Consider the following 15,138-nt stretch of genomic DNA (forward strand, 5'->3'; position numbering starts at 1 on the left):
AGTTCTGGGGTTTCTATTCTATTCCATTGGTCTATGTGTCTGTTTTGGTGCCAATACCATGCTGTCTTGATGATGACAGCTTTGTAGTAGAGGCTAAAGTCTGGGATTGTGATGCCTCCTGCTTTGGTCTTCTTCTTCAAAATTCCTTTGGCTATTCGGGGCCTTTTGTGGTTCCATATGAATTTTAGGATTGCTTGTTCTAGTTTCGAGAAGAATGCTGGTGCAATTTTGATTGGGATTGCATTGAATGTGTAGATAGCTTTGGGTAGTATTGACATTTTGACAATATTTATTTTTCCAATCCATGAGCAGGGAATGTCTTTCCATTTCTTTAAATCTTCTTCAATTTCCTTCAGAAGCTTTCTATAGTTTTCAGCATACAGATCCTTTACATCTTTGGTTAGATTTATTCCTAGGTATTTTATGCTTCTTGGTGCAATTGTGAATGGGATCAGTTTCTTTATTTGTCTTTCTGTTGCTTCATTGTTAGTGTATAAGAATGCAACTGATTTCTGTACATTGATTTTGTAGCCTGCAACTTTGCTGAATTCCTGTATCAGTTCTAGCAGACTTTTGGTGGAGTCTATCGGATTTTCCATGTATAATATCATGTCATCTGCAAAAAGCGAAAGCTTGACCTCATCTTTGCCAATTTTGATGCCTTTGATTTCCTTTTGTTGTCTGATTGCTGATGCTAGAACTTCCAGCACTATGTTAAACAGCAGCGGTGAGAGTGGGCATCCTTGTCGTGTTCCTGATCTCAGGGAAAAAGCTTTCAGTTTTTCCCCGTTGAGGATGATGTTAGCTGTGGGCTTTTCATAAATGGCTTTTATGATCTTTAAGTATGTTCCTTCTATCCCGACTTTCTCAAGGGTTTTTATTAAGAAAGGGTGCTGGATTTTGTCGAAGGCCTTTTCTGCATCGATTGACAGGATCATATGGTTCTTCTCTCTTTTTTTGTTAATGTGATGTATCACGTTGATTGATTTGCGAATGTTGAACCAGCCCTGCATCCCAGGAATGAATCCCACTTGATCATGGTGAATAATTCTTTTTATATGCCGTTGAATTCGATTTGCTAGTATCTTATTGAGAATTTTTGCATCCATATTCATCAGGGATATTGGCCTGTAGTTCTCTTTTTTTTACTGGGTCTCTGTCTGGTTTAGGAATCAAAGTAATACTGGCTTCATAGAATGAGTCTGGAAGTTTTCCTTCCCTTTCTATTTCTTGGAATAGCTTGAGAAGGATAGGTATTATCTCTGCTTTAAACGTCTGGTAGAACTCCCCTGGGAAGCCATCTGGTCCTGGACTCTTATTTGTTGGGAGATTTTTGATAACCGATTCAATTTCTTCGCTGGTTATGGGTCTGTTCAAGCTTTCTATTTCCTCCTGATTGAGTTTTGGAAGCGTGTGGGTGTTCAGGAATTCGTCCATTTCTTCCAGGTTGTCCAATTTGTTGGCATATAAGTTTTCATAGTATTCCCTGATAATTGTTTGTATCTCTGAGGGATTGGTTGTAATAATTCCATTTTCATTCATGATTTTATCTATTTGGGTCATCTCCCTTTTCTTTTTGAGAAGCCTGGCTAGAGGTTTGTCAATTTTGTTTATTTTTTCAAAAAACCAACTCTTGGTTTCGTTGATCTGCTCTACAGTTTTTTTAGTTTCTATATTGTTTATTTCTGCTCTGATCTTTATTATTTCTCTTCTTCTGCTGGGCTTAGGCTGCCTTTGCTGTTCTGCTTCTAGTTCCTTTAGGTGTGCTGTTAGATTTTGTATTTGGGATTTTTCTTGTTTCTTGAGATAGGCCTGGATTGCAATGTATTTTCCTCTCAGGACTGCCTTTGCTGCGTCCCAAAGCGTTTGGATTGTTGTATTTTCATTTTCGTTTGTTTCCATATATTTTTTAATTTCTTCTCTAATTGCCTGGTTGACCCACTCATTCGTTAGTAGGGTGTTCTTTAACCTCCATGCTTTTGGAGGTTTTCCAGACTTTTTCCTGTGGTTGATTTCAAGCTTCATGGCATTGTGGTCTGAAAGTAAGCATGGTATAATTTCAATTCTTGTAAACTTATGAAGGGCTGTTTTGTGACCCAGTATATGATCTATCTTGGAGAATGTTCCATGTGCACTCGAGAAGAAAGTATATTCTGTTGCTTTGGGATGCAGAGTTCTAAATATATCTGTCAAGTCCATCTCATCCAATGTCTCATTCAGGGCCCTTGTTTCTTTATTGACCGTGTGTCTAGTTGATCTATCCCTTTCTGTAAGTGGTGTATTAAAGTCCCCTGCAATTACCACATTCTTATCAATAAGGTTGCTTATGTTTATGAGTAATTGTTTTATATATTTGGGGGCTCCGGTATTCGGTGCATAGACATTGATAATTGTTAGCTCTTCCTGATGGATAGACCCTGTAACTATTATATAATGTCCTTCTTCATCTCTTGTTACAGCCTTTAATTTAAAGTCTAGTTTGTCTGATATAAGTATGGCTACTCCAGCTTTCTTTTGGCTTCCAGTCGCATGATAAATAGTTCTCCATCCCCTCACTCTCAATCTAAAGGTGTCCTCAGGTCTAAAATGAGTCTCTTGTAGACAGCAAATAGATGGGTCTTGTTTTTTTATCCATTCTGATACCCTATGTCTTTTGGTTGGCGCATTTAATCCATTTACATTCAGTGTTATTATAGAAAGATACGGGTTTAGAGTCATTGTGATGTCTGTATGTTTTATGCTTATAGTGATGTCTCTGGGACTTTGTCTCACAGGGTCCCCCTTAGGATCTCTTGTAGGGCTGGTTTAGTGGTGACAAATTCCTTCAGTTTTTGTTTGTTTGGGAAGACCTTTATCTCTCCTTCTATTCTAAATGACAGACTTGCTGGATAAAGGATTCTTGGCTGCATATTTTTTCTGTCTAGCACCCTGAAAATCTCTTGCCAATTTTTTCTGGCCTGCCAAGTTTCAAAAGAGAGATCAGTCACGAGTCTTATAGGTCTCCCTTTATATGTGAGGGCACGTTTACCCCTTGCTGCTTTCAGAATTTTCTCTTTATCCTTGTATTTTGCCAGTTTCACTATGATATGTCGTGCAGAAGATCGATTCAAGTTACGTCTGAAGGGAGTTCTCTGTGCCTCTTGGATTTCAATGCCTTTTTCCTTCCCCAGTTCAGGGAAGTTCTCAGCTATGATTTCTTCAAGTACCCCTTCAGCACCTTTCCCTCTCTCTTCCTCCTCTGGGATACCAATTATGCGTATATTATTTCTTTTTAGTGTATCACTTAATTCTCTAATTTTCCCCTCATACTCCTGGATTTTTTTATCTCTCTTTTTCTCAGCTTCCTCTTTTTCCATAACTTTATCTTCTAGTTCACCTATTCTCTCCTCTGCCTCTTCAAGCCGAGCTGTGGTGGTTTCCATTTTGTTATGCATTTCGTTTAAAGCGTTTTTCAGCTCCTCGTGACTGTTCCTTAGTCCCTTGATCTCTGTAGCAAGAGATTCTCTGCTGTCCTGTATACTGTTTTCAAGCCCAGCGATTAATTTTATGACTATTATTCTGAATTCACTTTCTGTTATATTATTTAAATCCTTTTTGATCAGCTCATTAGCTGTTGTTATTTCCTGGAGATTCTTCTGAGGGGAGTTCTTCCGCTTGGTCATTTTGGATAGTCCCTGGGGTGGTGAGGACCTGCAGGGCACTTCCCCTGTGCTGTGGTGTATACCTGGAGTTGGTGGGTGGGGCCGCAGTCAGACCTGATGTCTGCCCCCAGCCCACCGCTGGGGCCACAGTCAGACTGGTGTGTGCCTTCTCTTCCCCTCTCCTAGGGGCGGGATTCACTGTGGGGTGGTGTGGCTTGTCTGGGCTACTTGCACCCTGCCAGGCTTGTGATGCTGGGGATCTGGCGTATTAGCTGGGGTGGGTAGGCAAGGTGCTCGGGGGCAGGAGGGGCAGGCTTAGATCGCTTCTCCTTAGGTGATCCACTTCAGGAGGGGCCCTGTGGCAGCGGGAGGGAGTCAGATCCGCTGCCGGAGGTTTGGCTCCGCAGAAGCGCAGAGTTGGGTGTTTGCGCGGAGCGAGCAAGTTCCCTGGCAGGAACCGGTTCCCTTTGGGATTTCGGCTGGGGGATGGGCGGGGGAAATGGCGCTGGCGAGCGCCTTTGTTCCCCACCAAACTGAGCTCTGTTGTCAGGGGGCTCAGCAGCTCTCCCTCCCTTTGTCCTCCAGCCTTCCCGCTTTCCGAGCAGAGCTGTTAATTTCTGACCTCCCAGACGCTAAGTCGCGCTTGCTGTGGGAACACAGTCCGCCCGGCCCCTCCGCTTTTGCAAGCCCGACTCGGGGGCTCTGCTTGGCCGGCGAGCCGCCCCTCCGCCCCGGCTCCCTCCCGCCAGTCCGTGGAGCGCGCACCGCCTCGCCGCCCTTCCTACCCTCTTCCGTGGGCCTCTCGTCTGCGTTTGGCTCCAGCGACTCTGTTCTGCTAATCCTCTGGCGGTTTTCTGGGTTATTTAGGCAGGTGTAGATGGAATCTAAGTGATCAGCAGGACGTGCGGTGAGCCCAGCGTCCTCCTAAGCCGCCATCTTGCCGCAACTCTGTTCTCAGTTTTTAAGAGTCTCTTATGCTTTGGCTCTCTTCCACTCTAACCTCTTTTTTTTTTTTCCCCCTTCCCCTCCCGCATGGGTTTCTGTTAAGTTTCTCAGGATCCACATAAGAGTGAAACCATATGGTATCTGTCTTTCTCTGTATGGCTTATTTCACTTAGCATCACACTCTCCAGTTCCATCCACGTTGCTACAAATGGCAATATTTCATTCTTTCTCATTGCCACGTAGTACTCCATTGTGTATATAAAACACAATTTCTTTATCCATCCATCAGTTAATGGACATTTAGGCTCTTTCCATCATTTGGCTATTGTTGAGAGTGCTGCTATAAACATTGGGGTACAAGTGCCCCTATGCATCAGCACTCCTGTATCCCTTGGGTAAATTCCTAGCAGTGCTACTGCTGGGTCATAGGGTAGGTCTATTTTTAATTTTTTGAGGAACCTCCACACTGTTTTCCAGAGCGGCTGCACCATTTTGCATTCCTACCAACAGTGCAAGAGGGTTCCCGTTTCTCCACATCCTCTCCAGCATCTATAGTCTCCTGATTTGTTCATTTTAGCCACTCTGACTGGCGTGAGCTGATATCTGCATGTGGTTTTGATTTGTATTTCCCTGATGAGGAGCGACGTTGAGCATCTTTTCATGTGCCTGTTGGCCATCCGGATGTAGAAGGCAGTTATTTTATACTAAGCAGAAGAGAGAGGGGTGACTAGGTCTTTATGTGATGCTGACCAAAGTCTAAGTACCATGAAGTTTCCTCAGGAGAGGCAAAGAACCTGGGGAAGGGAAATGACTGTCACTGAAACCACATTTCCTAATTTTTGCTTTTAGTAAATGAGATCTTGGTTGCCAGTTCCTTTTGATCCCAGCTATATGGTTCTCCCAATTTGCTATTTGGTTTTTCATCCTTAGATATTTATTTGACAAGGGTGAGTCTCTCAGGTACCATTATTAATCTTAGGATCTGTCTTGTATTTCTTTGACTTTAATTTGGTCTACACCATTGCTGATGCTGCATGTTGAGCTATTTTGATAGTGATACCTACTTGGAAGGATTCAGTGAACATTTTTTGTATTTGACTAAAAACAGATTGTGGAATGGTTACATTTCCTAAATTGTTCTGCTTTCTGGTTTCTTTCCCTAAAGGAAAAAAAAAATCAAATTAGACCTTATTAAAATGAAATATTTGGCTGTTAGGAGCTGTTTTAGGGTTGCCAATTGTAATTCTTTTTTAGTACAAAGGTAAACAGCAATAGATTGGTAAAAAAATTAAAAAAAACAACACATTAAATAAATTTAAATTTAGACTTGTGGGGCTGTTAAACTATTCACTTTTCTTCAACTATGGTTTCATCATCTTATTTGTAAGTGATAGAGTATTTAGATGCTTAACCATTATTTAAGTAGTGAAGAGAGGAAAAATCTCCAGAAGTAAGTTGTCTACAATAGGTAAATGTTGAAAATCTTCTTTTTTTTTTAATAGTGTCCATTCCTTGCTTTCAACATTTTGTGATGAATAACTATTTGTGATTTTAAACAGGAATAAATCTTGGTATGGCACACATGGATGGATCTAGAGGATATAATGCTAAGTGAAATAAGTCAGTCAGAGAAAGATAAACACCCATATGATTTCACTTATTATGGAATTTAAGAAACAAAAAGAAAGAAAAAGACAAAAAAGCATACTCTTAAATATAGAGAAATAAACTGGTAGTTACCAGAGGGAGGAGTAGGGGGATTAAGATTACACTTACTGTGATGAACACTGAATAATGTATAGAATTGTTGAATCACCATATTGTACACTTGGAATGAATATAACACTGTGCGTTAATTATACTGGAATTTAAAACAAAGGAAAAAAAATCTTGGTATGTCAAATGTTACAATAAAAGCAGCTCATCTTTACTGAGTATTTTACTATTTATCAAATACCATTTAAGCATTTAGTATGTGTCAATAAGTTTCATCAAATCCCAGTGAACAAGTATTGTTATCACTCTCATTTTACTGATGAGAGAACTGAGACAATGTAAGTAACTTTCTTAAAATTACATAACTAGTAAATGATGGAGCTAGGAAACACTGGCATTCTGGTGTAAGAGCCTTCACTCCTCACTTTGAGCGTATTTAATAATATACTCATTCTACATATGAGCTTCTGAAGGATCTATGCTTTTAGACATTAATTAACTTTGAAAATAATAAATGGTTTAGGGGGAATTAATAGATTGTATATGTAATGTCAGAATAAAGGATTTTATATAGGTCTCTAAAATTTATGCTGTAAACAATCTGTACTTGTTCCCAAACTTGGCCGTGCATAAGAATCTCTGGAGGAGTTTGTGAGGGGAAAAAACAAATTTCTGGGCCCCATTCCATACTACCTGAATTTGAATCACGGGGATCAGGACTTCAGTATATCTGTATTTTTAGCCCAGCATGAGGCAGACATTTATGCACCAGTGGTATATAGCATATAGCAAAATAGACTAAAACAAAAAACATATAAGGATGAATAATTACAGTGGCTAACATTTATAGAGTACTTTCTTGTATTACCTCATTTAATCCTTATAACAACCTTGTGAATTAAGTTGGTATTATTACTCCATTTTGTAGATAAGGAAACTAAATCTTTTGGCCAATTTAACATGGTCAAAGTCAAACAGGTAATAAACACATGATAGAACAAGGATTTGAAAACAGATCTGTCAGACTACAGAACATAGAACATCCTACAATTGATTCCATCCTATAATAGTGGATTATAGACCAGAGAAATATTGACTACGAATTATTACTGTAGTTTTTTTTGTTTGTTTAAAAAAGAAAATATAAAAAGAAAGTATAAAAATTACTGTTTGTATGCCATCTCTTTTTTATCCATTTTCTATTAATGACAGTAGGTCATCATATTTGGTAAATTCCCTGGGGCCAATTGCACCATTACAAATTTGGTTAATGCATATATGTAACTGTAACTGAGATTTATGTTGAGACTCAGATGAGCATATATGTATCTCCTCCTACTTCTCTGATAACTTCTTTTTAATATATTCTCTGATTTTGTTTTTCGTACATACTCCTTAAATACTGACGATCCATAGATTCCATCATGAGCCATTTCTTTGTTCACATTATCCTTCATTTTGGATAAACTTAATACATTCGTAAGACTTTTGCAAAGACTTTTTAAAAAGTTGGTTTTATAACATAAAACATAAAGTGTACCATCTTATTCTTTTTTGAGTAAATTAATAGTGTTAAGTATATTCACATTGTTGTGAAACAGATCTCCAGAATGTTTTCATCTCGCTAAACTGAAACTCTGTACCTATTAATCTACAACTTTACCTTTTCCCCCCTCCCATTCTACTTTCTGTTTCTATGAATTTCACTATGCTAAGTATTTCATATGAATAGAATCATGCAGTATTTGTCATTTTTTGACATTTGACATTTTTTGGCTTATTTCACTTAACATAATGCACTCAAGGTTTATCCATGTTATTGTCTGTGACAGTATTTCCTTTTTTTAAAGCTGAATAGTATTCCATTGTATGAGTATACCACATTTTCTCTTATATATAATATATATATATTTATTTATATATATAATTTTTAATTATGTATACATTATATATATATAATAACCTTGACCTTGAGGTTAAGACCTGAACTGAGATCAAGAGTCAGATGCTTAACTGACTGAGCTACCCAGGTGTCCCTGTTTTCTTTATTCATTACTATTAATGGGCATTTGGGTTGCTTCCACCTCTTGGCTGTTGTGAATAGTCCTGCTGTGAACATCAGTATACAAGTATCTCTTTGAGACCCTGCTTCCAATTAATTCAGATATATCCCCAGAAGTGAGATTGCTGGATCATTTGGTAGTTCTATTTTTTCCAAATACTTTTCAAGTAGATGACCCATGACTCCAAAGTCAGAATATTGAACTCACACATTTTACATTCTTGATCTCTTGGATATGTCTTAAAAAAAATTTTTTTTTTTAATGTTTATTTTTGAGAGAGAGAGAGACAGACAGACAGGGTGTGAGCAGGGGAGGAGCAGAGAGAGAGAGAGTCACAGACCTGAAGCAGGCTCCAGGCTCTGAGCTGTCAGCACAGAGCCCAATACGGGGCTCAACCTCACAAACTGTGAGATCATGACCTGAGCTGAAGTCGGGCGCTCAACCGACTGAGCCACCCAGGCGCCCCAAGACATTTCTATATGAATGTTCCAAGTGTACTTCAAAATCAATATGCCTAAAACCGAAGGCCTCAAATCTCCCTATCCTCACCAGCCTGTCACTTTGCTCATGTTCTTGGGTTCATGAATACATATTCATTCATGTATTCAGTATATGTTAACTCACAACACCTAGGGACCAGGCATTGTTGTTGGTGTTGAGGACACATCAGTGAACAAAATAAGGTCATTTGGATCTCACAATAAGGATGAGGTTAGACAGATAACACAAAAAGACAAACAATTTGTTAGGTAGAGTGTTATGGCTAAGAGGTTCTCTTTTAGATAGAATGGTTAGGGAAAGTCTTTCTGAGATGACCTTTGAGTAGAAACCTTACTGAAGTGAGGGAGTGAGATATGTGGATATCTAAAGAGCATTGTAGGCAGAAGGAAAAATAAATATAAGGGGTTTGATGTGGGAGCATATTTCACTTGTTCAAGAAATTGTAAGGAAATCAGAGCAACTAGAGTAAGTGAACCTCAGAGATATTGTAAGAAGATGATGTCAGTGAAGGAGCTGGAGCCAGCTAATACAGTCTTCTTACAAGGTCAGAATACAGTCATTGAGTTTTACTCTGCTGGTATGGGAAGGCATTAGAGTATGGAAAGGGTTTTATTTGACTTGACAATTATAAGCATCATGGTGGCTTCTGTGTGAACAAGCAGTAAGCAAGTGAGGCAAAGACAGAAGCAGGGAGACCAGTTTGGAAACTACTGAAATCCAGAGGAAAGATGATGGTTTAGATAGGGTGGTAATCGAGGAGATTCTACATTTTGCAAGTAGAATTTCTCATAGGTCAGATGTGGAATGTGAGAGAAAGGAATTGAGGATGACTATATATTTTTGACTTGAGTGATGGAATCTTTAGAATTGCTTGCCAGTTGTGATGATTGGGAGGACTGGAGCAGGAACAGTCTACTCAGTTACCCAAGCCAGAAGCCTGGGCATCATTCTCAACAATTTTCTCTTTTCAATTCGTGTTTCACAGTGCTGACCAATGATGTTCCTGAAGGGCAAATTTCAGTTGCAGCAGTTGCCTGCCCATTATCTTCAGGTTAAGTAAAACTTTTAATGCTTGTTATTTATACTGCTTCTCATAATCTACCTCTTGCTTACCTTTCCAACTGGCTCCTCACTGCTTCCTCACCCAAACCTTTGCTGAAGCCACACAAAACTAGTTTCCACTTCTTGAATGGACTTACAGAAAAAAAAAAAGATTTTTTTCCCCTGAATGCTCTTACTCAGCTTTTCCCCCTAGAAGAGCTCTGCTTTAACATTTGGTTCAAACATCACCCCTTCTTCCCAGCTTTTTCCTGGCATTCAAATTACTTCCACTGTTTTGCCTTTGCCTTCATTTAGTATCTTATATATTCCTCTATTGAAGTTTATAATCAGTGGAAGGAAGAGTTATCAATAGAGTACTTGAAGAAGGGTTATCATAGTGATGAACATGTTTGCAAGGAGGAATTTGAAAGAACATTTAGAAGAGTATAAATATAGTAGATTGTTGGAAACAGTCTGTTACAGATATTTACAGAAAATTAAATAATCATTTGTGGAAAAAACTTTCCTTTCTGCCCAGAAAGAAAGAGGGAGAAAATGGTGTAGAGCATCTTTTTTGAGGCCTCATTGGTTTCCCACCATTATCTCATATTCTTTCTCTAGAACTCTACAATTTAGTGTGGACATTTATATCTGCTTTTGTTTCTTTGGCCTGTCACTTTTGTAGCTGGGAAAGTTTTCATCCCAAAATGGATCCTTTTCTTATAGCTCCTTTGATTAACAGAATACTAATAAGGTCTGTGAAATAATAGAAAAAAATATATTGGTCTCTGTCCCTCAGTTTCTGACACAGAGCTTCTAAAACCCTTATAATTTCTTAAGTGATAAGAATAATACTAGTGGCATCTTTTGTTGTACTATTTCATTTTTGACCCTAGTTGTTTTTTTTTTAACATTTATTTATTTATTTATTTATTTTTTTATAAATTTTTTTCAACGTTTTTTTATTTATTTTTGGGACAGAGAGAGACAGAGCATGAACGGGGGAGGGGCAGAAAGAGAGGGAGACACAGAATCGGAAACAGGCTCCAGGCTCAGAGCCATCAGCCCAGAGCCTGACGCGGGGCTCGAACTCCCGGACCGCGAGATCGTGACCTGGCTGAAGTCGGACGCTTAACCGACTGCGCCACCCAGGCGCCCCAACATTTATTTATTTTTGAGAGAGAAAGAGACAGAGCATGAGCAGGGGTAGGGGCAGAGAGAGAGAGGGAGACACAGAACCCGAAGCAGGCTCCAGGCTCTGAGCTGTCAGCATGGAGCCCGACGCGGGGCTCGAGCTCATGAACTGTGACATCATGACCTGAGCTGAAGTCGGATGCTTAACCAACTGAGCCACCCAGACGCCCCTTTGATCCTAGTTCTTGACCATAGAGCTCCTAAATCCCTTGGAATTTCCTGGGTGATACGAGTGTCTTTTGTTCTAACGAGGAGACTTTTGGGCTCCTGGATAGTTTCAGGATGGGGGCTGGTCACCAGAAAGACCAAACCATGATTAGAAGCTTCAATCAGTCCTACTCTATCCTCTAGGAAGGGGAGAAGGACTGGAAATTGAATTAGTGATTGATCATGCTTACGTAATTGAAGCTTCCATAAAAATCCCAATAATGCAGGCTGGGAAGCTTCCAGGTTGGGGAGTAGTATATGTGGAGGGAGAGTGTGCCTAGAGAAAGCATGGAAGCTCCGCATGCCTTCCCACATACCTTTCTGTAGGCATCTCTTCCACCTGGTTTTTCCTGAATTGTATCCTTTTATAATAAGTCAGTAAATTAAGAAGTAAAATGTTTTCCTGAATTCTTTGAGCCGCTCTAGCAAATTAATTGAAGAGAGGGTTGTGGGAATCTCTGATATATGGCAGGTGGGTCATAAGCACAGGTAACAGTCTGGACTTTGTGATGAGCATCTGAAGAGGGGGAGGTGGGGAGTAGTTTTATGGTCCTGAGCCCTTAACTGGTGGGATCTGATACTGGTAGACAGTGTCAGAATTGAGTTAAATTGTAGAACACTTAGCTGGTGTTGCAGAATTGCTTGATGTATAGAAAACCCACACATCTGGTGTCAGGTGAAGTAGTATTGTTTATAGTGGAGTATTGAGAGTAGAGGAGACACACAGTGTCCCTCCATCTCCCCCCAATACAAGATTAAAGGTGAAAATTCCACAGTTCATAGCTGTAGAATGTTGGGCTCTTACAATACTTCTGATTGGCTCTACTCAGGGTGAAATCATGAGAGGAGGATGATTTTATCAATTTAGTGTGGACACTGATATCTTCTTTTGTTTTCTCAATACTCAGAATAGTTCCAGATGATTAATTAAATATTTGTGGGATGAGTTAATGTTGGAATGAGTGAATGAAATATCAAATGAATGAATAAGATGCATGAGTGCTATGTAAGTACAACACAGTGGAAGAATCATTGAGACTTTTAAGGCAAACCAAGAAACAGACTTCAACTATAGAGAACAAACTGATGGTTACCAGAGGAGAGGTGGGTGGGAGGATGGGTTAAATAGGTGATGGGGATTAAGGAGTGCCCTTGTGATGAGCACCGGTGTTGAATCACTTAATTGTACACCTAAAGCTAATATGACCCTGTATGTTAGCTAGAATTTAAGTAAAAACTTAAAAAAAAAAATAAAGGAAGAAAAATCATTGAGAAAAAGGTAGTGTGAGTCAGTTAAATTTTCTTGAAGAAAATGATTCACATCTGGGTCTTCAACTCCATTAGGCAACAATAGGCATTCCTTCCTTCATGATCCCATATTGCCTTTCACATTGCTTTACAATTAGTTGTTTCTATAACTGCCTGTCCGGGGAGGAACGTGTCTCATCATTTTTATATTTTCTCCACTGTGCTCAGTGAATAAAAGAATGAAGGAATTTGAACTGGTGGAAAAGAGGATATTCTGTAAAGGATCAGTATGATTGGAGGAGAGAAAGTCCGTATTTGTTTGAAGAATTCACTTGATGGCAAGATCAGAGTTGTGAATGCTAAAATACTAGTACTGTACTTTGTGGACCCAATGTTTATTTTTTAGTTATTTTGAAAATATTTTGAATCTGACATACCATAGAGTAGTAATTTCAAATTGAACAAAAGTATACTAATTTTAGAAAGTATTTTTCTATATATTAAGTATGTTCAGGAGATGGAAAAATGGATAATGGACACAACAAAGCCATTGTTAACAATAATAATTATTATTCTAGTTCACAGGCTTTCCAAAGATGTGGAATATGTAGAGTTGCCTATATTCTTAATTCTGTCAACTAATAATATATACGATTATATATATATATGTATATGTATAATGAAAATGTGTTTATTATTTCTATTATCATAAACTTTCAAATTTTTTTTTCTATTTATAAATTCTTGTAACTTAAATGTATTAAATATTTATTTTTACTTATCTGCAATCAGTAATTTGGAGATTAACCAGCTGAGGAGGCTGCTGATAAGAATAGAGCTGATGATAATGCTATGATGATGTAATCATTGAAGCCTGGAAAAATGGTGGTTTGTTAGTAACTAATGTGTATATACTGAGAATAATGAGTGTTATACTGATAATGGTATTTTTATACTTTAAACACTGTTTCAAGAGTTATACTTTATTTCCCATGTATTTTTTAGCCTTTTATAAGCTAATTTTTACTAAAACTTAAAAAATATGTTTAATAATCTCTTCTTAGGCCTCATAATATTAGACTATTTTCACATTTTTCAGTTTTGTCTAATCCTTCCCTACAGTACCTTCTTTGCTCCCTCTGTGACATATTCATGGTTTTTGCCCTTATATCTAACCCTTCTATATGAATTTTTGTCATTAGAGTTCTCTCGTCTTTTTCTTACATGTATGAATTCCCCAATACTCTATCTCTCTTCTTTTCACCAAAGAAGAAAGCTTATAGGGAGGGAGAATTAAAATATTTTTAGGGCTTCTTTTATTTGCCTTTAAACATATATAGCTTTAATTAATCTACCTCTGAATTTTTAAATTACTTTTGTCTCCATTTGGATATTACCTGAACTGCTTATAGTAAAATTAATTATTGAATATGTTTTTGTCCCTGCTAGAATGCAAGCTGTGTTATATTTATTAGTATATCTCCATTGCCTAGCACAGAGCTTGGTATGTAGTTGGCAATTAATAACATACTTGTTAACTAAACAAATGATATCCTACTGTCACTTCAAAGTTAACATGTTCAAAATTGAACTCTTCTGAAATTTTCCTTTGCTTCTGTATCCACTCATTATTCAGTGTCCAGATCGAATGCCATCTCTTTTCTGAAACTTTTCTTAATCCTCATAAAAATCTCTTTCCCTATTCTATATTCCTTTAGCAAATTATACTTTTATTGTACCTTCATTCTGGATTGCATTTTACATATTTATGTACAGAATTTATTATGTACATAAGGTTGAGGTCAGAAACTAACTTCCTATCCAAAATGAAATACATTATTTAAAACGATCTAAGATCTAGGAAAAAGAAAGCGGAGGTATGTCACTGTTCCTGGACAGTGTTGTGTCCTACCCCTTCTTGCTAGTTTTCACTTATCCTTCAGTCTTGGTTGAGACATTATTTCATCTAGGAAGCTTTCTGAGCTTTGGTCACTTGGCTGTGTGACTTGTTTTGTTTTGTTTTGTTTTTCATTTTTGTACTCCCTATCATCCTTAATTTAACAAATAAGTATTGAGTGCTGTTTAGTTCCTGCACTGTGCTAGGCAATGGGGATAAAGTAGTGAACAAAATTGTTATTGTCTTGTCTGTCACAGAGCTTACACCCTATTGAGAAAGACAGACATAAAACAACCACCAAATAAGTAATTATTAATTACTATGAAGGAAAAGCACAGGGTTCTATGTGAGGATAAACCTATATAGATGGGGGTTGACCAAAGAAGTATTATTTGAAAAAGTGTATCTAACAGAAATTTTGGTTATCATTGAGATTTAGCCAGACAAGAAATGAGGAAAGCGCATTTCAAACAGACATAATATCTTCAAAAGACCTAAGAACTAGAGGAACTTGATGCTGTTGAGGAACAAAAAGGCCCAGTTTGGCTGAGGGTATAGTTCATTATAGCGATGAGGAAACAGACTGAAAGAGGTTCAGTGATTATAGAACATATTAATATCATAAAATTAATAAGTGGGAAAGTCTAGATTCAAATTTTGGACTTTATAAATCCTTAATATTCTT

The 15,138-nt window shown here is 38.1% G+C and overlaps 1 protein-coding gene across 3 annotated transcripts in view; it reads left to right on the plus strand.

Moving 5' to 3' along the window:
• Positions 1 to 15,138, plus strand: part of FAF1 (Fas associated factor 1) — a 535,448-nt gene that overhangs the window by 151,115 nt on the left and 369,195 nt on the right. The window contains exon 3 of one of the 3 annotated variants that reach the window (XM_047869344.1): positions 9,852 to 9,917. The exons of the other annotated variants lie outside the window; for them this stretch is intronic. Coding sequence (XP_047725300.1) covers positions 9,861 to 9,917 — 57 coding nt within the window. The 5' untranslated portion in view covers positions 9,852 to 9,860. The remainder of the gene's footprint in view (positions 1 to 9,851; positions 9,918 to 15,138) is intronic. 3 annotated transcript variants of the gene reach the window in all.

Source organism: Prionailurus viverrinus, chromosome C1 (genome assembly GCF_022837055.1).
Source record: "Prionailurus viverrinus isolate Anna chromosome C1, UM_Priviv_1.0, whole genome shotgun sequence".
NCBI classification, from domain to species: domain Eukaryota; kingdom Metazoa; phylum Chordata; class Mammalia; order Carnivora; family Felidae; genus Prionailurus; species Prionailurus viverrinus.